This window comes from Microcebus murinus, chromosome 8, assembly GCF_040939455.1.
Source record: "Microcebus murinus isolate Inina chromosome 8, M.murinus_Inina_mat1.0, whole genome shotgun sequence".
Lineage (NCBI taxonomy): Eukaryota > Metazoa > Chordata > Mammalia > Primates > Cheirogaleidae > Microcebus > Microcebus murinus.
In genome coordinates, this window is record NC_134111.1 from 46,456,662 (window position 1) to 46,483,162 (window position 26,501).

Below are 26,501 nucleotides of genomic sequence, written 5' to 3' on the forward strand. Positions count from 1 at the left end.
GATCTCTATAATGAACAAAGCAATATAGCTGAAGAATGGGATTTCTAATTCTAAACTCAAGCTTATAAGAATGAAAAAGAAGCCACTGAGAGCTGTGGAAATTCAGTTTATTGGTTTCCTTTTGATTTATCCCTGGAGTACACTGAAATCAATGTCTAAAAAGCATTTATGTGCAAATATTCAGAAAGGAGAAAGGAGGATTCATACCCTTAATTAAAAATTTACCTTGAAATAAAAATGTTAAATTTTAATGAAAATATGTTTATAACAGAGATTGTATAAAGTTGAAAACTTTGTATGCAGAAATACTTGAACTCAATTCCAGAATCAACCACTTACTATATGATATTATTTTTTGAGCATTACTTCCTCATCAGTAAAATGGGACTAAGCCACCCATCAGATATGGCTGTTATGAAAATTAATGGGATAATACATGTGCAATGATTAACATGTAATAGATATTCATTAATTGGTAACTATCATTATTATAATGTAATATAAGTCTGAGTATGTTAGGGAAATGTCCAACAAGAGACTTATGCTGTAAAAATATGCATCATCTACAGTCTTTTAATGGTTCTAATTTATTTGACCATTTCAGCAAAATTTAAGTCATTTTATTCAATTATTGATTTTTTTTAACTGGCCAATTCTCTAAGCTAAGCAATTAATTAAAAAATGTTTAATAGCAAGTATGATTAGATTTTCAAATATGCCCAAACTAGCAATATTTTTATATTAATGATTATCTAATTTCTGATTAAATTTTGTTCATTCATAACTGCAATAGCACCAAAAGTACTTCCTGTGAGTTGATGGGTGCAGAAAACAGAGGAACAAAAAGTGACTACATTTAGAAATGGCAGTCCTGTTACTCAAAAGAGATTAGAATCTAAATGGATATTTAAACTGAGTTTTATCCATAGGTAGGCGGACATTTCTTCTTCAGGGCATGAAAGGTAACTTCAAAGATGCCTCCATCATACAGTGATTTGTATACATACATCTGTGCAATTTGGGGGCCCTGGAACTGAAATATACTTTAAAAAGCATCTGGTATATAGCAATTTCTGACCTGGACAGATAGGTGTACTTGTAATGAATGCTTTCTGGTTTCTCATTGCTGCTGTAACAAATTACCACAAATGCAATACATTACAACAGCACTAGTCTATTATATTACAGTTCTGGAGATCCAAAGTCCAAAATGGGTTTCACTGGGAGGAAATTAAGGTGTTGGCTGGGCCAAACCCTCCTAAGAAGGTCTATTGGAGAATCTGTTTTCTTACCTTTTACAGCTTCCCTAAACTGGCAGTATTCCTTGATTCATAGAGTTTATGTCCACCTTTCAAAGTGAGCAGTGCACAGTCTACAAATCTCTCTCTCTGTCTCCCTCCTTTCTTTCTCTGTCTTTCTTTCCTGTTTCTGTTATTATTTTTCCTGTCTGAATCTAACTCTCCTGCCTGCCTCTTTCACTTAAGAGGACCCTTGTAATAACATTGAACCTACCTGGATAATCCAGGTTAATCTCCCATCGTGAGCTCCTTAACTTTTAAATCTGAAAAATCCCTTTTTCCATGTAACGTAATGTATTCACAGGTTCTGGGAATCAGAATATGAACATATTTGGGGGACCAGTATTTTGCCTACCTCAATGTTAAATTTTGTCTTCTTTGTCTGACAGGCAACTGGATTTAAAGGATTCTTTCGGTATTTGGTGTCCTAGGAGACTACCAGATTGCAGAAAAGAGTTACTCAAAAAGCAAGAACTAACCCTTTGTATTATCGTGACAGGTCTGCTTTTGTTAATGTATAAAGCATGGTAATCAGATGAATGGAGTGATCTTGGGGACAATAAAAAGAGTACATGCAAAAATACAATGCATTTTGGGTAAATAAGATCATAGAGAGGTTAGTTTCAGAAACAAAGTCAAAGTCACGGTGTTCATATGCTGGAAGGGTGCCACAGATGGTTTTTGTGCTGTCATGGCATATACTTCCATTAATTTTATTCCTTTGCCCTTCCTCTTCATGTATTTTTAAGAACTGTGAATTAATGCAGGGCTATGCTGTACACTTGCTCTTTCATTTTATTCTCTATTTCTTAGTTTTATAATATTCAAATGAGGCTAAGAATATATAAAACTCAAATTGATTACAAATTTGACTTGGCAGCAACATTCTGAATGTTTAAAAGAGATGAATTTTATTATTAGCAGAAGGATTTGCAAATATTAAGAATTATAGAAAAATGTATTCATGCTAATGGCTCTGAGCCTATGATGTATGTATCAGTATGACATCCTGCACACAACTCCAAGCTGGGTTATAGATCATATATTTAGGTTTGATAGAATTTAGTTCATCACTTTCCCAATTTAGTTCTAAATCAATTTTCTGAGAATGAAACAGTTGACTTCTTTATAATCCATCCAGAATAAAATAGCAAACGTATTGATGTGTCACCTGAAGTGTGCTTGCCTTCTTGAAGATGGTATCTGTGATTGCTTAAGTTTTGCAGGCATCCTTGTGACTTGCCAGCACAGTCTGCCTGGGTCCTTTATTTGTTTTGTTACACATATAAATCATATATGGTGAAGTCTGGGCTTTTAATGTACCCATCAACTGAATAGTACATATTGTACCCAACAGGAAATTTTTCATCCCTCCCTTCTCTCTCACCCTGCCCCCTTTTGAGTCTTGAATGTCCATTATGTTACTCTGTATGGCCATGCATAGCCATAGGATAGCTCCCAAGTGATAACATGCAGTATTTTTTATTTTTCTGTTCCTGATTTACTTCACTTAGGATAAGGGCCTCCAGTTCCATTCAAATTGCTGCAAAAAATATTATTTCATTCTTTTTAATGGCTAAATAGGATTACATGGTATATATCTACCACATTTTCTTTATCCACTCATCTGTTGATGGGCACTTAGGTTGATTCCATATCATTGTGATTGTGAATTGTACTGCAATAACATACAAGCAAAAGTATGTTTTTACTATAATGATCACCTTTCCTTTGGTGATACCCAGTAATGGGATTACTGAATCAAATGATAGGTCTACATTTAGTCCTAGGTTTTCTCTAGAATTTTTATGGTTTTAGAACTTACTCATAAGTCTTTAATCCATCCATCCAGTTAGTTTTTGTATATAGTGAGAGATGGGATCCAGTTTCATTCCTCTGCATATGGCTGTCTGATTTTGCCAGCACAATTTATTGAATAAAGTGTCCTTTTTCCAGGGAATGTTTTTTCTACTATGCTGAAGATCAGTAGAGTTGGTTATAGGTATATGGTTTTATTTCTGGGTTCTCTGTTCTTTTCCATTGACCTTTCTGTCTATTTTTATACCAGTACCATGCTTTTTGGGTTACTATAGCCTTGTAGAGACATCCACGTGTTTAGAAATAGGGTATTATCAGGTCAGCCACCTCATGTTCCCTTCTTCTTCCTCCTCACACATCCCTAAAGAAAGCTGTCTTATCAACCCTAAAATTTTACATCAGGGTGTTTGTCAACACCAAGATAGGAACAGAGAGGTGCACTGCATTATTGTAGACTGGGCAGGAAGCATCATCTTGATTTTCAGAGAAATTGATAGTCATTGACTTAGAAGGTTAGGAAACAATATGGATGTTGGCTCAAAGTAATTTTCTACACCATGAACCTACCTGAGTATGCAGTTACTGATGAGGAAAAGAGAGAGAGAGAGAGAGAGAGAGAGAGAAGAAATGTATTATCTTTTCTGTGAATAGCCTAAAAGGCCATGAGGCAATGTAATCCAAATCTCTTAATACTCAGGCCACTGATTTCTTGACCAATAATTTTAGACATTTTTTCATAAAAAATGATTTAAAAAATCAGATATTTGAAAAGTAAATATTAATCTGTAAATATTAGCAAAAGTAGGCTGACTTTCCATAAGATTAATAAAAGCATGACATATTTTATGAATAATACACAAATAAAATTACATTTTAATGTGGAAAAACTTCAGGAGATCATGTTCAATAAAATCTATACAGTGTTCATTCTCAACAAAGTAAGAACAGTACAGCTGAATATAAACTGAATTCATCCATGCAGATAGGTAATTCACAGGGGAAAATTAAGATATCTTTCTTTTCTCCAGCATGTGAAAGACTTTCAGTGATTTGTGGAAATCTATTTTTATCAGAATCAACTGGAGGAATATACTTTTGTATGGATATGGGTTTGGATGACAGGTGAATTTCAAAGATAATTGACATTTGCTGTGAACATATCAGTGTTGTGCAATCACAGTGTTCATAGAATGCAATGTTTCATTTCTTCATATTTTGTATCTTTTTGATAACATGTTAAATAAAATATGTTTGCAATTTTAATGAAAATACATAAAAATGTTTGCCTGAATAAGAAGTCTCTATGGCAAACCAAATACTCAGGGAGAAAGTCAAAATGCAAATGATTTTTTATGTTTTCTGGGCCACAGAAGTTGTTCTCAACTGCTGTTGTGTACATAAACCTTGAAGACAATAATAGAAAAAGCAAACAATTCAATAAGATGGTTCAATTTCCGTGCTGAAAGCAGATGGAAGAGGGAGGAATAACACGGAAGGGGGGATATGGCTTGGCTGTCTGTTATCTGAGGTTGTTTAGACCTTGGTTCACAGTGATTAAATCAAACCCACCTGAATAATAAGGTACTCTTGAAACTAAGAGTGAAAGGCAAGAGGTGCATGAATGAGCGATAAGTATACTTCAACACACACACACACACACACACACAGATAGATACCTATATCGTGCATTGATTGGTCCCAGAAAGAGTCTTTGAAATGATTTTGGAATCAAAATCATCTAAAAGTGAATACTTAACCATCATGAAAAGTGATAACATAGCAAAGACCACTAGATTAAAAAAGAAAAACTAGTTTTGAGACCAGCTCTGGCATACATAAGCTAAATAACCATGGAAAATCACATAACTATGGAAAGTCCTTATGTTCCTCGCACATAAAAAATATTTAGACATATGTTTTCTTATGTCTAAAAGGAATTGGTTAGAGTGGGTTATACTAGATGATCTCTAAGATCTTTCTATTTCTAGCAACTGTTCGTCTGTGATCATGTCATTTGTCTTTTGCTGTCTCTAGTTATGCGATTTCTACTACCTTGCATTTTTGCCAGGTGGATGGCTTAAATAGGAAAATATCAGGATCGTCGAAATGGGTGACTGACAAAGCTGTATCTAATGATATTATTATTTTTTTCTTATGTAATGCATGCCTCTATGAATAAATAAATAATCCAGTCTATAATTCTCATAGCATAGTTTAGCTAGACGTATCTTCTTGACGGTGAGGGTGTGAAGAGAGAAGCAAAGAGCAATGCTTACTTAGATTTGGTAAAGATCTAAGTAAAAAGTCAAACCATATTCAAAGATGCCAGCTATTATTTGTGTGATCCTGGGGAAGTTTTCTAACTGCCATGAATCTTTTTTTTCTTATATATATATTTTAGAAAATAATAGCATGTACCTCACAAGGTTGTTAGAGAAGTCAATGAGATAAAGCTCTTATAGCATTTAGCATAAATCCAACACGTAGTGCTTGAGGAATGTTAATTGTTAACATTACATATCTACCAATAAATAACTATTTCTCATCAGAATAATTGCAGGAGCTGAAAGGAGGACATTTTTTTGATGTTTACATAAACATATGTTTCTATTACACATATTTTTTTAAATTTTGCCTAAAACCGTGAAGAAAAGAGAGTGACCATGAAACATTGAAAATCCTGTGAAATGTCAGTTTTTCGAGATCAAATATTTTAAATGTCTTCACTGTTTATAATGTGATGTTATTTTTTTTTCAAAGCCTGATACATATCTGAGCATTCTACGTTTGCTTTCAGCAACCGTTGGCCCTAATACACCTGCGAGTGGATTTGCAGAAGACAGTACTGCTCTGGGCGAGGGTGTATCAGACCTCCACGAGGTGGTCTCCCTGAAGGAGAGAATGGCGCGGTACCAAGCAGCTGTTTCCAGGGGTGACTGCCGCAGCTTCTCTGCTAATGTAAGCTGCTCCTGATGGTCGGGTATTAAGCAATACACTCACTGCCCGACCAAACTCCCTCCTTGCATCCGAAATACAAGAACACTACTGAACAGGAAGTTCAAGTAGATAAGAGCACAAAAATAGTGTGAAACAGATTCAGACCATCTGAATTTAAGCTTCAGCTGTACTCCTTGTTAGTTATGTGAATGGGAGCTGCTATCTTAACCCTTCTCTGAGCCTCAGTTTCCTTAACTGAAAAATGGGAATAATCATTTACCACACAGTGTCTTGATGAGGAATCAGAGAGATAATCTGTGTGTAAGCCATAAGACACTGTATACAAAGTTATTATTGTCATCATTATCACTTAACCTATAGCTTATTCTCCTCAGGAAGGTTGGGAATTAATTTCAAACTTTAATAATGTGGGTTTGCATGCCACCCTCCTTGGTCTCATATATGGTTCATTTAAATTCACTGGCAGTATAATTTCTTTTGCTTTTCTCATTTCTCTGTATGCACTAAATCCATTAGGATAGGCTTAATCAACATAAAAATGAGAGAGATTAGCAATGTAGGCGCTCTGCTAAACCAATTATGATTATAGGAAACTGCAGGATTCAGTAAGACCACCAATTTTTAGAGCCAAATGCATAATAAAGTCATATTCAAAAGAATTTGCTGGGTTCCGTATTCTGTGGCCTTCAGCGTAATGGAATATAAGAATATTCTTTTATAATTATAATCTCCAAATTAGTCAAGTTGTGAAAGAGAGGAGAGAGAGAGAGATTAACCAAGGAGGGTGGTATATTAAAATAGCCACTCTTAACATTCTTCTTTACAAATTATTTAGAGACAAGGCTGCTTGTGCCAAACTCATTAACAATATTGCAATTCTAGATGACATTTAAGTTTTTACATAGTCATTAAAATACATTTTAGACACAGCATAGACTTGGAATGAATGTACAGAAGTGGCATAAGTAGGTAGATCACTTCCAAAACAAGCAGTAGCACTACAGTGCCTCCTGCCAGTCTTCTTAGCTAGCACCCCCTGCTGGATCATTAAGGAACTTTACTACAAATTAGTGTTCTAAATTAGAGAAATGATTCTTGTGGAAACAGTTGATTTTGAAAATACCTAGTTAAAGACTGGTCATTTAGCAGATAAGCTTTATTTAAGAATCCTTTGATTTTTTCAGACACTAGGAGAATATATCATAAAAGAAATTGGTATCAGGGCATGATTTATATTTATTTAAATAGAATATATTAAAAAGAGAATTTTCTATTGGGCACATAGGGAAGCTAAATTATCCTATAATTTAATACAAAAATTTTAATTTAAAATTATTCTGAAAATAATATACATATAAGGAATTTAGTAATTCTTTTCTTTCGTGCCCATTTTGCAGACAAGAACGCTGAGAGAAAGTGATTTATAGGACATTATAAAATAGGTAGTAAGGGAGCCACGCTATTCTCTTAACTCCAGAACTCTTTTAACTGGATTTAACTTCCTCCTGTTATACAATAAAGTATGTGGTTCTCCAAATGCTCTACTAATTTGTTTGACCCTGGCAAATATTGTGAGAAAGAAGAGCCTATATATTATTACAGCAGAATACTGGTAAATATCTAAAGTAAAGCAAAATAATTCCCTTGTGTGGTCAGTTGCATTAAATGCTTGTTCAATTCCAAACTATATATATATACATATATATATATATATATACACACACATATACACACACACACACATATATATATATACACACACACACATATCATGGAAACTACTTGTGAGACTAAATCTCTATTTAAACAATTAGTGCAAAATATTTTAAATATATTTTTAAGTGTGAAATATGGAAGACTAGAAATCACATATCCAGACCCAAACTGAACCCACCATATTCAACTACATTTAGATAGCTAATAATGGTTCGTTTTTCTTTGTGTTATGCTCAGATGGCATTTGGTCATGCCCATGAAAAAAGCAATGGTCTGTAAAAGCCCCCTACAAGAGAGAGTAGCAGTAACATTTGTTGAGCAATGCATTCTCAGATTCTGAGCCAGATTCTGAGCTATGCAATCTTATTCCATTCATCTTTTTTAATACTCACAATAAATTTGTGAGAAATACATTGCTATGTCCAGTTTCTATGAAAGAACATTGAGGTTCAGGAGCTCTAGTACAAGATTTTAATAGTTAGAATTGGGATTAAAATCACCATCTTTCCAACTCCCAAAATTTTGTTATTTTTGTCATGTGCTACAACCCAAGGACTGTTCTTTGTAAAAGAAATTGATGACTATTTAATATATTTACCAAGGTTTAAGTGTTAAGCATTCATATTAACTTATTATTATTGGCACATTCATTAGATTTCACATCCTATTTCCAAGCCAAAAAATAAATGAGAAACATAGAATAATAATAAACATAAAAAGGTTCAACACAAAGCAATCTCAGCTATGCGGTCACTTATAATAACATGAATTAGATAGGACATTTAGAACATGGTACTAAATAAGGCAAAAGTCACAGGAGTGGTTCCCATCTGAGCAGGGAAGCATCACTCCAGAGCGGGGGACCACAGACTGCTTCCTGAATAAGTCCTGACATGTCACATATAGAAACTTTCATCTCCAAGCTGAGCTGAGCAAAGACACCCTATCACCACCACTAAAGTATATCTCAGAGCATTTGTCTCCCTTAGGTGGGTGAGCAGAAGTAGTAGTGTAATAGTAGTTCCAGGGGTGGTAGGAGCAGTGTTAGTACTACTATTAAAAATAGTAAACTGCATGTATTTTTGCATGTGTAACATGGTCTGATTCTAAAGCAAAATGAGGGATGGCTATGTCTGTTTTTTAATCTATTTGGTAGATGAGAGGCAACCTGTCCATTACAGGAACTAATTTTTTGGTGAAAATGCACTTACTAAGAGAGTATCCAATCATTAGCGTAATTACTGAAGCTTATTCAATTAGTTTGCACATGGTTTAGGCATTGTGTATAGTTGCTCGAAAAAATAGGGTTCGTCTTAACAGTGATTAGTCCAATTTCTGTAATTTACTACTTATTTATTATCTACATATGATCTAACCAGAAAGGCCACTCATGTAAATTAAATGGCAGATGCGGAAAAAGAAATAGTGTGGCCTTAAGTAACTCTTTTGCTTTTTTATTCCATGTTAAATTTCAAAAGGTATGCTGTAGTTTTTCATGACCTTAACATACATCAAATGGCAGTGCTTAGGATTTACGTTTAAACTTTGCTGCAAAATTTGATGGGCTATATAGCTAGTACACGGAAGTGTACAATCATATCTCTTCTTCCCTTAGAGCCAATGTGCATATCCTGAAATGCACTAGTCCACGGATAGTGATACGTGATAGTCCATGGAAGTGGGGAAACATTCTTAATTTGATAAAGCAGCCACTTGAGTATTTGCTAGTAATTCAGATAATCCTGAGTACTAAGTAAGTCTACAATATTCTGAAGTATGAGAAATTCAAACCACAGCACATTGTATTTTTAGTATCTGTTTGAAAAACTACATATTTGGGTAAAGACTCCAGGACCCCAGGATCTCCAGTCCATGGTGTGGGAACCTCAGGTCCCAGGCCTCCAGTTACTTGCAATGTCTTAAGGCTTTGAGGGTTATGTGAGGACTGGACCAGACCTCAGGAGACCTGCCCTGGTTTGCAGTATGGCTGAGTCTCTTCCCAGTTGCAAGCAGACCTAGCAGCTTCCTGGAGGCGGGAAAGCTGGCATGGGCCCTGTTTGGTTGTGAGTTGTCATTCCATCTGGGCTTGAGTGTCTGCCGGGCTCTGGAGTGTGCTGAATCATCAAGACCAATGCCCTCAATTACTTCTGCACTTCTGCAGGGGGTGTAAGTTCTGATGGGATTCCTTGGGTGCTCTGCAAATTTCTTCCAGTGATACATATTGAAATCAGTTTTCCCAACTGTAATAAAACAGGATAGACTGTCTTATTACAATCTTATTTTTTAAACTTTAGATGACTTTATATACCCTGGAGATTTTAAAAAATAAAACATATCTACTTTTATTTCTCACTAAAAAATTTCAGAAATATTCCAGTTACTTCCTTTCTCACAGAGAACATGAGCCTAAGTATAGCTGTTACCATTAAAGCCCCCAGATTCTGCCATGCCAGTGCTCAGAGCTGAGGCCCAGAGGGTGCCCATCCTGCAGTAGAAGTGCTGCTGTTTTTCTGCCTGTTTGAGGCTAGTGATTAAGACAAGATAGATGTGAATTCAGATTCCAATGCCAACACCTCCGTCCTAGCTGCGAGAACTTAACATCTGTCTTACTTCTCTTACCATCAATTTCCTTATTTTAAAATGTGGCTGATAGATGTCCATGTCTCACAGAATATGGAGAAGCATTTAATGACATAATAGGTATGACATACAAAATTACTTAGCTATGGCTTAAGTAGCTGATATTATTACTTTTATTAGTATTTTTGCACAGGGAATATTATGAGGGCTCTTTATTTTGTTTATCGTTCATAATTTTAAAAAAATTTGGAGTAAGTAAAAATTATTTTAATAATTATTCTTAATAATGTGTTCACCTATATCAATGTTTAGGATGTTAGTGACAACATTATTGAGGGTTAAAATTGAATGCATTATTCTAATATCCACTAGTCTGCATTAGTAGAGAACAATCTAATGTTCTAATTGATCTAATAAGTCTAATCCCCAAACATCAAAATTCATCTGAGATAAGAGTAATTAACTCAATATTTAGAAGATTCTTCTGATTTTATATCAAAAGACCGATAAATGATAAAACGACATGGAGAGACTATTTTTATTAAGGTTTTCAGTAAAGACCTACTGAAATAATTGTGTATATTATTATTTTTTAATACACTGCCCCTCAATAATTGTTAGCTGTTTTTAAAAATAGCTTTGAGCATCCCATGCTGTGTAGCCTAAAGCTGAATGTTCCCTTTTCTTAAATCATCCTAGATGATGGAAGAATCAGAAATGTGCACAGTGCCCGGTGGTTTGGCCAAGGTGAAGAAACACTTTGAGGATGAAATTACTTCTTCTCGTAATGCATTTGCTCAGCACCAATACCACCAGCAGAACAGATCCGAGCAGGTAATACTACTCAGAGTGATGGATAAGTCATATATGGTTCAAATGCTCTCATTCCTTGCCAATTGTAGAAACCTGTCTTCTTTGGTGGTACGCTTTGTTTTCATTATTCATTAACAAAAAATTTATTTCTCAAATGTTTGAGAATATCATCTTTAAAGCATATCGATGTATTGATTTATTTTCTTGGAGCATTTTGCCACATTTTTAGAGAACCATGCTGGAATGTTCTTCCTTTCATCTTCTAATGTTTCAGAAATAAATGAAAGTTAAGTAGCCTAAATTAGTCAACAAGTAAATAGAAATGTTGAGAGCAATGTTTATATTAAGCTTCCGCTTCTAGGTTATAATTCACGATAAACTATCTGCTGGTTGTTTGCATAGATTAAATTTGAAGCATTATTCAGCTGTTTATTGTAGTGGGGAGTTTTCTATTTTTTTTTAAATCATCAAAAATTGAGTAGTAGAACCCAGATGTTACATAAAACCACATTATACAACTTCTAAATGTTATCTTACATAAAAGTTATTTTCCATTTCATTACTTCATTATCATATATCACAAAATAATGTCATGGGATATAATGATTTTTGAATGTAAGAATCCAAGTAATAAAAATCATTAGACTGAGCTCTGCACTTTGAAAAATAGAAATTGCACTATAAACAGCTATACGTGGGCCCATGTTCTCTATGAGAAAGGAAGAAACTGGAGTATTTCTGAAATTTGTTAGTGAGAAATAAAAGTGGATATGTTTTATTTTTTAAAATCTCCAGGGTATATAGAGTCATCTAAAGTTTAAAAAATAAAGCAATTGGGTGTTATGTATGGCAGGGGACAGGGGAGTATATAATGTAGAATGATTAAAAATCTAATATGTGAAATATTATTTGTTTCCTTTTTCTGGCTCTGTTTGAAAAGTGAAAAGTGTGCAATATAGGTAGTTCAATAAATTTGTGGCAAAATTTCTTTCTAATGTCACCTAAAGAAAACATAATATAAATAAGAAATTAAGAATGGGCATACATGTGATCTTGTATTATATATAGTTGTTGAAAAATAGGAGTTGTTCAGTGAATCAAGTGTAGATGTGTGATTGCTTGAAATTGGTCAACAATACAAAATATTACTATCAGTAATTTAAATAAATTCTACATAGAGGTGTCAATACTGATTTTACAGATCCTTTGCTTTGCAAGGTAGCAGTGTAATAAGAGTATGGAATTACAGGCTATGGCACATGTAGATCTGAGTTCATAAGCCTTCTCTGCCACTTACCAGCTGAGTGACACAGACCCACAGCCACCTTCATGGATGTGTGACCTGGGCAGTTGCACAGGGCCTCACGCTAGAAGGGAAACTGCCTAACAATTAAATTCGGGGGAATTTTGCAAACCAGATGACATCATGCTAACAGCTTGGAATCAGCCACAGCAAGAATATTCACACTGGGGAAACTGGCAAATGCAACAAATCAAAGATTCCTTCATTCATTTGTTCTTTCCTTCCTTTTTTCTTTCCCCTCCTTCTTTCAAGAACACACTGTTAAATATGTATCACCTTACCATTGATGTAAGGTCTCAAAATATCGTCCTAGCGTAGTGGCCAAGAGAACAGATATTGAAGCCAGATTACTTAGGTCCAAATTCCTGCTACTTCACATATTAACTATGTAACTTTAGACAAGTTCCTTAATTTCTCTGTGCCTCAGTTTCCTAAATTGTAAATTCAAGTTTATAATAGTATCTACCTCATGGGTTTGTTTAGAGGAATAAATGAATTAATATTTGTAAAGTGCTTAAAACATTGCCAGGCCCATTGTAAGCACTACACAAGTGTTTGTTTTTTTAAAAAACAAAACAAAACAACAACAACAAAAAAAAAAAAACGTATCACCTTATCAGATTTATTTTTCTTAACCTCTCAGCCTCGCTTTCTCTGAGTTGGCTGCATTCTCACCCAGCTTTACCCCAGATAGTAGTAAAAACAATGCAGAGAAAGAGTGAGAATACTTTTCCAGAAGTCTCAGGATAAAGCCTTACAGCATCTAATTGGCTCTGAAAGGAGCACACACGCTCCTTGTGGAACTAACTGCTCTGGCCAGAGGATGCTCACTGGCGTAGACTTCTGCACCTTGTTTATCTAAGTAGACATTCTCAGCATATGGTTATCAACGGAGAATATATGCTGGGCAAAAATAAAACCAAATGGAAATATGTATCCACTATAAGCTCCTTGCAAATGTAGTTTATTATTATAAGATATAGTCCCTACTCTGTGAATGTGAAATACTGATATGTGTGAAAGTAATAAAAACCATGCACTAGAAGTCAATATTTGTATGACTCTGGAACTGTAGTGACCTCTCTAAACTTCAGTTTCATTATTTACCTTTAGACATGTTAATAATAACCAATAATTCCATGAGGAATGTATAAGCCTAAGCCATAATGCAATGCAATATAATTACAATACAAAGAGAACACAGGTAAGAATAAACTGCTAAACCCCATCTATTAAATACCCACTGCATGCAGAAGTCTGTGGGAAAAGGAAAGAAAAGTCATTTGTACCTTAAAAAATAAATGACTTTAATTTATAATCCTTACTGGAAATTTGAAATAAATGTCAAATTTGTTTATAGAGGGGGAAATGTAGGAAAATTATGTCTTAAAACTTTTAAAGCTATCTAAATGCATTCTAAAAATCATTTCTTTTATCAGCAGGGATTATGGGCAAGATGTTTGCTAATAAAAACAGGTAGTTAATTCTGTCTTTACCTAAGTTGTTGTCATCTCTGATAGTGTTTTTTATTTCTTTACTGTTGAAAATACTTGAGATTTATATCTCTGCTAAGTCTGCCCCTGGCCAGAAAATATTTATTTTTGTTGACATATAGTAATTAATATTAATTTGGAAATCAAGTTTAATTACAGTTAAAAGAAAGAATATTTTGGATTTCTGACAACATTTAATGTCACAATTAGTAATCATTTCAAAAGGTGTAATAATTAAGTCCAATCTGCCTCTTTGCTTTCTAATGTATTAAACTGAGATGTTTCTGGTTAATTAAGTGACTATTTGGTAAAAGTTTGTTCAGGAGATCAGTAATTAGCCTAAACAAATTTTCAAAATTAAGCTGTCTATGGGATTGAAGATTCCTTCTGTTTGCTGATAGATCAAACTGTTGTATATCTACTGAAAGGGTCTCTGAAATAGAAGAAATGGAATACAAGATATAAGAACATTCATTTAAAATTAGGATGATGTTCCATTCAGGTATTCTAGACTTGCCATGCTTTATGGTTCTGCCTGTTTAACAGTAGCATCACTGCTAGCCTGCAGAGTATCCTTATGAAAATTAGAAAAAGGAGCCACTCTGGGTCCCTGAGGGATAGAGGTATGTGGGGTGGGGGTCAGCTTCTTCAAAGAAAAGGTTAGGGAATCAATTAAGTTGTCCTACTAGTTAATACTAAACATTGTTTACATCACCCATTTGGATGCCGCTTTTCAAAACAACCATTACTATTTCTAGTAGATATGAATGAAACACCATCCTCTTTAAGGGATTATAAACCACTCAGCATATCTCCTGCTGATATTTAGGTGAGAAATATCATATCAGCATTGGTTTTTTTTTTCTTTTAGGATTGAGTTCTCAGCATTCTATACCAGTAAAAATTAGTAGGTCAGTAATGCTAGAATAGAAAAAAAAAAAAAATACTTGAGAGAGATGTCTTTTTATCCACTCACAGCAACAGACTCCATTTGGGAGGAACATTCTGAATAATCCACCCTATTGACCTTACAAGGGTGTTTAGAAATATGCTGGAGAAGATTAAGAATAGATGTCTTATTGGTTAGAAACTACCATGGCCTCTCTCCCAAGCTCCTTTTCAACTGCTCATTCTTTCATTTCTGTCTCGTTTTGTTTAGGACTTTCTTCCTGTTTTTCTTCTTTCTCTTCTTTCTCCTTATTTTTCATACCATTGATTTCACCCATTTTGTGAATACAATTGAGTAACTTTTTAGCATATTTACAGAGTTGTGCATTGTCACCACCATCCAATTTTAAAACATCTTCGTATCCCCAGAAAGAAACCTTGTACCCATTAGCAGTCTAGGACTTTCTTTGTACCATATTCTCACACTCAGGGTTTGACTTTCATCTTTTCATGTGAATTTCTTCATTTCTTTCTCCCATATTTATTCAGTACTGAGGAGAGCTTTGTGTATTAACTGTGAAGCCCTGTAAGCCTCTTCTTTTCTGGAGTTGATTATTTTTTTTTTCTTCTTCTTAAGTGGTGTAAGTAGGAAACAGCAGATGGAGCTCCAAAAATTTTGGAAGTAATCAGGACAATCCAGCGCTTAGGTAATTGCTTTCATGTGAAATCATTGCGTCGAATCCATGTCAGTAGGAGAAAACATTCCTGACCTTCGTCCTGCTGCCAACTCCGATGCACTGGGTGACGACATGTATCTTTCCCCATACATCTGCTGTGGCAAAATCCGAATGTAAACATTAGTACTTTGTAAGATTATGTGGATTTAGAACGATCCCTGGACAATTTTAGGTCGATAGAAAGCATTTTTGACAGCTTGTGACAGATATAATCTGACATCTGTGTGTTTTAGACTCTTTAAAGGTGACCTATAATTATTTTCTAGGAAACTAAATATAATTTTAACAGCTAAATATCCACATTGCAAAGCACATTTCATAGCAGTGCTTTAAACTGACATCATTTCCTGCCACAAACATAATTTCTCAAGGTCACAGATTGCTATCAACAGCCCCAATCTAACCCAGCTCTCTAACAACACACCAGGCTACAACCAAGAATGTGTCTCATATTGTCTTTTCATTATGTACACAATTATATATTTTTAAATAACTATCATAACTTCAAATAACACCACTCAAAGTTAGGGAGCCTGGAGTGCTGGTTCCAGAATCGGACAGGCGGGGTCATGACTCCCTGAATCAGCCACTTGTCTCAGCCACTGTCCACTTTGAGCTGCGATAACGAATGCCTGTGGCTGGGTAATTTATAATGAACAGAAATTTATTGGCTCACAGTTCTGGAGGCTGGGAAGTCCAATACAAAGGTGCCAGCATCTCAGGAGGGCCTTCTTGCTGCATTCTAACTTGGCAGAAGGTTAAAGGGCAAGAGAGCAAAGAAAAAAGGGACAACCCACTCCTCCAACCATAATGGCATTTAGTTCATTCACCAGCATGGAGCCTTCATGACCTAAGCACCTCTGAAAGGTCCCACCTCCCAGTAGCATAACAACAGCAACTAAATTTCAACACGAGTTATGGAGGGGACAAACATTCAAACCACAGCACCACTTAACCCCATCTATAAAAGAAGGATAATCTAACAGATCATGTTAAGAAAAAAATGACATGGTCCCTATAAAACTCTTAGTATATCTCCTGGCATATATTAATTGTTCAATAAGCCCTGGCTATTATCATCAGTAGTAGTATTGACACTAAAGCCAAGATAGGACATAATCAAATGGTAATTATTCTCAAAATAGAATGTAATTCATAAACACTTCATGCATATGTAAAAAGACAAAGAGGGATGATCTTGATCTGTGCCTTATACCTTAGCTTTCTTTTCAGTTCTTTGAGTTTTGGAGACAATCATTTCTTAGGAACTCTGCAGGCAATTAACAGTTAGTTTAACATGATCATACCTGTACGAGTATATGTTTTGTGCACATGTTGTTCTGAAGTAGTCAGTAACTCCAGTGCACATATTAAAAATTATAATAGCAGCTCTTCTTTTGAGGAAAAAGTGCTTAATCCCAGTTGTAAGAAATGACAAGAAGAGCTGGACCTATCAGAAGGCCAAGGAGAGAAATATTCACAAAACATACTCTAGATAGGTAACTTAGATCCCCTGAGTGCCACTATGGGCAAAAGTTTGTTTTGTAAGTGGGAGCAATTGAGTAACATACCATTTGCACTTTGAGATTATTTTATTTGTAATACTGTGACAAGATGTACTGAGAGGAAAAAATATAATTAATTTATAAACTGAATCTGGCAGGAGAGAAAAGGCTATACTATTTGAATACAAGAGGAAGGTTGAAGGGGTGTTGAGTTTTCACATTTGTATGAGTGTGTTATTTATTGTAGTTTCTCAGCATATTTTAGTTGACGTGTAGAAGGGGGAAAAAACTAGCTTGTGACATTTTCTGGTTTGTGCAGTTGGAACAACGGAGATAAATATATTTCTACAGTTGTCTTAATAGAATATAGCAAGTGTTTGTTCAATATACAATACTATTATGTAGAAATACCAAAAAATAAGGGTGCTTATTTTCCAGAGAACTGTTGCTTTTCTTTCAACACAAGTGAAGGAACAGCCCCAACCTTTCTGTGGGATTTGGCGGGGAGAGACCCACATCTTAAGGAAGTGGCGAGCATTGTGGGGGAAAAGGGATTACCTCTATCCCTTTTTAGGGAGAGATAAAGATATACATTGTAACCAAAATGTCTGAAAAAAAATTTGTAATCGGGAAGTGGGCAGGGGGAAGGGGGGAGGAGGGGAAGGGTATGTACTTACATGGTGGGTTCGATGCGGGCCACCTAGAGGCTGGACACACTAGAAGCTCTGGCATATGGGGGGGCAGGGTAACAATATGTTATATAACATATTGTTATGTAACCCTAACAATATTTGTACCCCCATAATATGAAGGAATAAAAAAAAAGAAAAAGAAAGAAAGGCCGGTGAACACCCTTGAACCTCCCACAGGCTGAATGACCCTATAAGGATCCCAGCTTGATCTCAGGGAAACAAAGAACAAAGCAGCACAAATCCCATGCTCAAGAGACACAGAAATAAGGCTCATAGACAGATTAGATATAACAGTCTCACTCTGTTAAAAATTAAAAGTCTAATAACAAATATTTCACTGTTTCTTTCCTTCCAAAGCCAGGTCCTTTAATCTGTTTATCCTCTACGGCTCTTAGTGCCTGTTGCGGAGTGGGCTTTAGTGATGAGAAGAACACAATAAGATTAACTTTTTAATGCTGACACAGAATCAGGAGACCAAGAGTTTGCTATGAAGAGCACAATGGCCTCCACCAATTTTCATCCGTAATACACATGCAGCCAGATCCACATGAACCAGGTTTATGCAATGTTCAATTGACTGATGTTATCTATTTTTTATTTTATTTTATTGTATTTTATTTTATTTTATTTTTGAGACGGAGTCTCGCTCTGTCACCTGGGCTAGAGTGCAGTAGCATCAGCCTTGCTCACAGCAACCTGAAACTCCTGGGCAAATGCAATTCTCCTGACTCAGCCTCCCTCCCGAGTACCTGGAACCACAGGTCCGCACCACCACACCCTGCTAATTTTTCTAATTTTAGTAGAGACAGGGTCTTGCTCTTGCTTATCGTGGTCTCGAACTCCTGACCTCAAGCAATCCTCCTGCCTTGGCCTACCAGACTGTTAGTATTATAGGCACGAGCCACTGCTGAAGTTATCTATTAATGGAACATCCCAATTTCTAACTATGCCATGCAGTAAACTAGTAACTGGGTTTTACCTGCAATTCAGCAAGAGGTAGAAATGCAAACTCTGATCCAATTGTGGGTCTGTAGATACATATTTTATGAATTGACTGTTTCCCTCAACTCTTGCAATTACAATTATCTTTGCCACACTCGTGACTGCCCATTTAATTGCTGCTTTTCAAGCCTGTGTCTCTGGCACTGCTTCCTTGCCACTTTGTGGCTGGTTATCTCCTGCTACTTAATGTCTGCCTGTGTCTCTTTTCTTCCTACCTCTTTTCTTCCTACTTGTATTTCTCAGGATGAAAGGTAGAAAGGCCTTCTCTCAGGCCTCAACAAACCATTAATTTCTCCTCTGGCTCCATGAAGGTCTGCATGAGACTAACCTGTCTAGAAATGCACCTACTCACGCAGCCCTACTACCTCCTCTACTCCAGGCTCCCTTGGGTGAAGCTACAGGGATGTAGTGGCAGCAAGTTTCAGTGACAGTGATTCCTCTGTCTATGGGTCCTCACATGTCTCTGAGCCTAAAGCAGGGCATCCTTTCAGAGCTCGTGACATATCACCTCCTACTCTTACCCTGACTGTACAAGGATTTGAATTGAATCATCCTTCCTGTTAGGCTGGGGCATGGAATTCAGTGGAAGCTCTGAGCACCTAAGCTCTTTTCAACCTGAGATATACACTGGAATTTCCTAGGCAGCCAGGTAATTCTCATTTAATTGTTCTGGAGAATGGCCAGGAATCAGGGAATTTTATATTAATAGCTTTCCAGGTAATTCTCACGCTACATTCTAATGAACATGACAGTGCAAACCTGAGCCAGGATTTATTAGCCCAGTGTTGACCACCCCCCTTCTTTGTTTCTGATCTGAGGCTTGTCACCTGCCTACCTCATGCTGTCCACTCACTGATAGCCGCAGTTTCCTACCTATGTTGATTTTTCTCTTGAGATGCTTACTGTAGTCAAAGAATATAACATGGGACTATAGAGAATATGGAGTAGGTAAGGGCTTAAAGAAATCATGGTGAAAACAATAATATCAATCAGAATATCAATCAGCCAAACAACCAATTTACTGATATCCCTACCATAGTTAATTTCTTTGTTAATGGTAAACCATATTGAAATAGTAGTATTTTACATATATATGATGTAATGGAATATTAAAAATAAACTAAATAATACAATTATATAAAGTAAAGAAACATATATTAAAACATTAAAACATAAACTAAAAATCACAGCAAAAATAAACTAAGGAAATTAAGGAATTTATTAGTATATTAAATTGATATACCAATAATTAAAATGAAACTGTACTGCTTTAAAATTATTGCAATCTTTCACTAAAACTTATTTTCATAGGATTATGCAATCTATATACCTAATGTCTCTTGGGTTTGTACCTTTGATATTTCTATACCAGTAATATTATTTTGTGAAAAACATGGAGCTTTCCTTAATTATAAAGTGAAAAACCTTATTAAATAATGTAGTAAAAATGCATAGTCATTTTGTTCTTTATATAACTAAACCAATGTGTAGATTTTCCCTAAGATTCAAAGTGTGCCCATAAAATATAATAAGACCACCTTCCATGATCTAACATCAATCACATTACATTATAGCCACAAACTGTAAGTCTCAACCTCTGCTGTCCCCAAATGTAGTTGATGGTAATTGCTAACTGTCTGCTGAGGCGTGACTATAAAGTCTCAGTCATGGTCCCTTTGCAACGTGCTATTTCGGCTTCTTTCTGCAGAACCTGTTGGTATATGAGCTATTCTGCTAGCACATTCACTCCTCCCTCTCCTGTGGGAAAATGGCAGGCCATTCCAGTACATCATTATAAAGGGAAACTCATTCCCACACCACCCTGTGAAGACACAGGCAGAATGTTTGCTTGGGTATTTTGTGGAAACTCCATGGTGAAATAGTTCAGTCTGTATAGCGCGTGCATTTGGCCTGGTTTTATTACTGTGTTGAAAAAAACTAAGTGAACTAATATTCCCGGTGACTTTGAGGGGGTTAGAAATACTAATCTCTGGTTGGTAGTCTGGCCTTTTTTCTCGGGGAGTCAGGGCCTCAGTGGATAGTATAAATCCCTGAGGTCAGAATGAGTTACAAGCACAGATTCAGGCACTTTCAAAAATATCATAAATTGGCAGCTTTTCTTTCTATGATTCATCTTACTCATTCTGCAAAATAGAATTCATAGGAGCTATATTTACCCTAATTATTGCAGTACGACTACCACAACTTTTCTTCCAAATGGTATCATGGGTCTTCTGTTTCTATAAACCTATTAATTATCATAGAACCCATTTTCTATTTCATTTAAAGAAGGCAAGTGCACTTACAAATATATCTTTCACTCTTTTAAAGTAAAGTAAATTGGAATAGCTTTAGGAAAAATGGGGTGGAGCTGTTCTCATCACAAGGCCCCCAGTTGTTGAAAAAGTGACACCTCTACCTTTTCCTCAAAGACACAAGCTCACAACAGAGAGATGTCTCCATTCTGGAACAGGTGATCTCAAAAAGTATTTGATGTTGATAAAGTTGTAAAATACAGATCTTTTGACATAATGGAATTTTATGTCATCTTTTATGAGAGGGAGTGAACATTTAGGGAAAGTTGAAATCGAAGAAACATTTTTGTATTGCCCTTTCTTCTACCTAAGGGCTCATATTAACTTAAAAATATAAAAGCATTTTTTGTATAATTACATTGAATAGAATTCTCAAGTGTGTAGACAATATATTCTAATATGCTAATTAAATTTACTTTATTTGCAAATTCCTGTAATGGAATGGCAAACTACAAAATTTTAAGTTCCTAGATTTTGCTAGTTTGTGAGGAGCAAGAAAAAATATAACAACAAAAGGAACCATTAACATTATAGAGTCATTATGCTTGTGGAACTTAGTGAAATCTGCAAAATGGTTTTTCCACATAGTTACTTTTATGAAAATAGATGTTTTCTGTTAGTCCTTGACATCAGAGGCTATTATTAGCTCTTTCTACTTCTTCTGGGGGCATTTTTCTCAAAATAAACCCATCCTCAGGGGTCTTTAGAAATGATTGAATTGAGTCAAGCTTCTCAATTCTTTGGGATGCTCATTTAGTTGTTAATTTGCATAAATCCATGCAAATTATCATGCTTAAAAAAAAAAAAAGGCCTCAAAGAACACAAGGCCTGAGAAAAGTAAAAGGCATTAAAAGGTTCTGCCCTTAGAACCATGCTGTTACAGAGGTGCATTTGGATCATTCTTCATTTTTTCTAGCCTCAACATCATAGAACAAGGAATAAAATTACATCTCCTTCTAACAGCCTTTTCTTGAACTTGTTCTCTATCCTTCTCCCCTGAGTAATCTACCTGGGTGTAGGAAGGAGCATGCTGCCCATCGCTTAAGGAATGAGTGGAGGCTACTTCATTTCCCACCCCACCAGGAGGACAGAGCACATTATATACCTGACACTAGATTGATACCAAGGTAGACCCAGGAGCTCAAACTTCTTATCCTTGGGTAAATACCAGTGGCCTCCTGAGATATCAGTATACTCTGCCATGGCATTTGAAATTCATTCCTGTGTGCCAGAGTACAAATTACAATAATCTAATACAGCAATTCAACATTATTACAGTATTTAGAAACATTTGGGGAAGATGTCAAGGGCTTCAAGAATCTTTAGTTCAATTTGTGAGCTTTTTATCATACACATTTTGCCACATTTTGCGTCATCATTTTCAAACTGTAAATAAAGTCCCCCCAAATCAAATCATATATATCTTTTCTTTTCTTTCTTTCTTTTTTTTTTTTTTTTGAGGATCAAGAAAGTTTTCCTTCCTTCCCTGAATTCCCTTTCCTTCCTTTCCTCAAGATGTAGCCTTTATTACTACATAGAGGATTATGGTAATAAGAAAATATGCTATCAAGTCTGTACTCTAAGGACATCACAAATGCATGCTGAATGCATCACTTATTGCTTTTAAATGTTAAACATATTGCTTCAAAATATCTGGTTGATGGGATTCTAGTTAATACATTATATTCATGGTATATCATTGGTATTTTTTAAATTGGGTATAGCATTCTTCCTCAAACACCCTTTACTTGTTAAGTTCATTTGTAATCAATACGTGGAATGCAAAAGTGGTAGAACCTTGTAGAAATTGGATGTTATTCCAGCATGAATGGCTTTGTACTTTTCTTGACAGTTACACTCAGTCCATGGTAGCCCTTCCTATTTCCTCCAGTACTACCCAAACCTCTGTCAGAAGTTTACCAGTGAAGATACTGAGACTGAAATTAGTTATGACTTATTTCTCACTCGAATTGATGACAAATTTCAGCCCTAACTCGACAGCCTTGTGTGACACTCCAATCTTTTTCCACTCCCCAAGTTGGTTGTAGATACCTTCATCAGTGCCACTACAACAAATTACCTTCTTAGTTTTCTTAATTTTCCTTATTTTAAAGAAAATCCAAGTGATTAGATTAATTCATTTTTACTCATAATTAATATTTTCCCTGAAATGTCTTGTTCGTACAAATAAACTTGCAATGCTTAGATCAGGGCCAAATGTGTCTTATGATACTTTTTCCTTTTTCTTTGGATTTTATATAAGGATTTATAATGTCACTCCTCCCAATGAAAAAGAGATTGCCATAAACTCAGAGGGAAGGTGAAAGAAGGAGGCAGGTTGTATAACAGGAACTCCTATGACACTCTTAGCAGCAAAATTACGTTATCTCAAAGTCTTCTTACATGTTCTTGTAATGTCACAGGGAACACTCATTGCCAAGAAATAAGCCCAAATCAGTTTCATTATCAGATTTGGATAGTGCTTTCTACTATATTATCTACTGTCAAAAATTAGTGGCACTCATTTTCTTGTGTTTTTAACTGGTTTCCATTCAGTTAAGAAGATCTCAATGTTATAAAGAATATTTTCTTAGCAAGAGCAATGGACATTTAAAATGGATTTTTTTTTTTTTTTTTTTTTGATATCTGAACTTCCTTCTATTCACCACCCAATGAGGAAGAACCAGCTGCCACTAGGAGAAGCTGCAAATATCATACACTCACCCTCAGTCTTCCTGGTATCTAGGCCCCAGGCCTGTGAACTAGACTGCAGTCATCACAAACCACCAACTCAGGCTCTAGATAAACAGTGTACCATAGGCAGCATAGACCATACAGAATCAATATTGGTAATGCCTGATGGCAGGAGATTAGCTACATCCGATCTCAGGAAATAACTATTCCAGAAAGAACATCCAGTACACACTACTGATGGCATCAGCAGTGAATATGTCTGGTGCTCAGTGCTAGCAGCAAGGGCGCCCTCACCAGGCAGTTCTGCAACTCTATTCTGCACTGGGACTGGATACAAACCCTCCAAGTTCTTATTCGCTGGTGTCCTAGAGATTCCTTGGGTATGCTCCCCACCCCTGCCACCCAATGTCCCTTTAATAAGTTCCCTTTTCTGTGTCAGTCAGACCCCAATACTTGAAATTGGGAGCTGTGACTGATAAAAGTATAAATAATCTACAAATCTTAATGTTTTTTACTGTCAAGATGGGAGTCATACAACAGTACCTTTCAGGAAAAGAGTTAAGTGTGAAAAGAATTGTGTAATGGTAGATTAAATTACTATGAACTGAGTGTTCACTAGGTATCAGTTCAAGAAAGATGAATTGTAAATTAAAAAGAAAAAATGGGCAGGTGATCACAAACCCACTCTCTGGCTATGTCTCTACAGAATATCTCCATTTCCTACGTGCCAGAATAGTTTGGAAGAGTCATAATATGTTCATCTTCTTTTTGCTTCTCTCTCTTTGAGTAAACCCCCCAAATATACTACTTCTTTGGTAGAGAAAAAACATACGTATTGAGACTTGCTTCTTCATTAGCTTCTGGACATAATTCTACAATGAAATTCTCTGGTAAAATTCATTGATATTGCCGCAACCTACTTTCATTCCATCTTTTTGGAGGAGGGGACAGTTGTTTATTACTCAATCCTGAGTTACTAGGAAAATGTCTGACACAAATAAGTGTGCAATAAATACTTGTTAAGTAAAGATACCACACACCAGTGTAGCACTTATGAGCCAGGTTTTTACATATATTATTTCCTCCTCACAATAACCTTCTGAAATAGGCACTATTATTTTTCTGTTTTTTGAACAAGAAACAGATCCATGGAATGTCTAAGTAACTTTTCCAAGGAAAGTGAGTAAATGTGATACTAACTCAGGAAGGTTGGTTCCTGTGCCTTATATTTGTTTGGTTTTTTTTTCTTTTTATTCAGCTGATAATCATTAAGCACCCACCATATGTTAGGCACAAAAGATTCAATGATAAGTAATACATTATTTTGTCCTCAAAGAGGACAGACATGTAACAAATACATGTATAAGATGCCAGATTCTATGCCAGAAGATATAAACAAGATTCATTGAGACCCAGGAATTTGTGATAAACTTTAGCCTGGGTAAAAAAATGGTCAAGCAGGACATCTGAGGGTGGAGAAGGCTTAAGTGAGACTTGAAATAATTTTTTGTGCATATAAAAATGTATTTTAGGCAAAGGGACAACTTATGCAAAAGATAAAATAGCATGATATCTTTGTGAATATTGTGATCAATAATTGAGGCACAAAGCTGGAGATGTAAGCAGAGTTCAGATAATAAAACAAATTTTATGCCACGTTGAAGCATTTTTCAGTTATTCTAAGGCAACCAAAAGCCATCAAAGAAATTTAAACAGGGAAGTAAGATGAATAATATGCCTTTAAGAAAGATTATTCTGGCTTTATAGGATTGATATAAAATATATTAAGTTTAGATAGAAAAAGAAAAATTAGGAGACTACTGAAATAGTCCACATTAAATATATGAGGACTTAAATGGGTCAGAGGTTCTAGGGTAAAGAGGTTATGGACTCAAGAAGTATTTAACTAGCAAAAGATTAGCATTGGCAGGACTTAGAAATTACTTGGATATCGATGAGGGAGGCTTGATAATGGAGAGGTAGAATTCTTATGTTTTTCTTTGGTTTATATTAATTAACATAAGATACATGTTAGCTCTGGTTTTCTTTTTCTTTAGAATATTTTCATTCCTTATTTCTTTAGAATTTTTCTTCATGCAAACTTTTTATCTGTAATTTCATTACTCTGTAAGACTCTAAGTCTCAGCCTCCTTTTGTTGTATTTTTATGTTTATTTATGTCTGAGTGCCTCTTTGGTTTTAAGAGGCTGTGCATCTGTGTTGGGTTGAAATATTATATACATATATATCTTTAACATTTATCTATATAAAACTTCCAGGAGGCATCCTTTATTGGGAATTGAATGTTTTTATGTAAGATACATTTTTAGTTTGTCGAATAAATATTATTTATATAACTAATATGTTTGATGACCCAGTGGAGAGTGCATCTTTTATATGTTCTTTTTATGAATCTTCAGCATTTTTGGACTCTGGTATATGGCTCTATAAATAATACTTTTACAGAAGAAAAAGGCAGAGTTCTAGCAGTTAAAACTGGCATTGCTTATTCAGAATCCTTCCTTTTTGAAGGAACACATTTTTACATTTAAACTATTTTCTTTCCTGTACTCCTAGCACTCTGGGAGGCCAAGGTGGGAGGATTGCTTGAGGTTAGGAATTCGAGACCAGCCTGAGCAAGAGCGAGATTCTGTCTCTACTAAATATAGAAAGAACAGCCAGACAACTAA

The 26,501-nt window shown here is 35.5% G+C and overlaps 1 protein-coding gene across 3 annotated transcripts in view; it reads left to right on the plus strand.

Annotated features, from left to right (window-relative positions):
• XIRP2 (xin actin binding repeat containing 2) overlaps window positions 1–26,501 on the plus strand; it is a 292,691-nt gene that overhangs the window by 230,124 nt on the left and 36,066 nt on the right. For all 3 annotated transcript variants that reach the window (XM_076005626.1, XM_076005625.1, XM_012757046.3), the window contains 2 exons: window positions 5,914–6,074; window positions 11,070–11,204. In XM_076005626.1, the coding sequence (XP_075861741.1) occupies window positions 5,914–6,074; window positions 11,070–11,204 (296 nt within the window). The remainder of the gene's footprint in view (window positions 1–5,913; window positions 6,075–11,069; window positions 11,205–26,501) is intronic.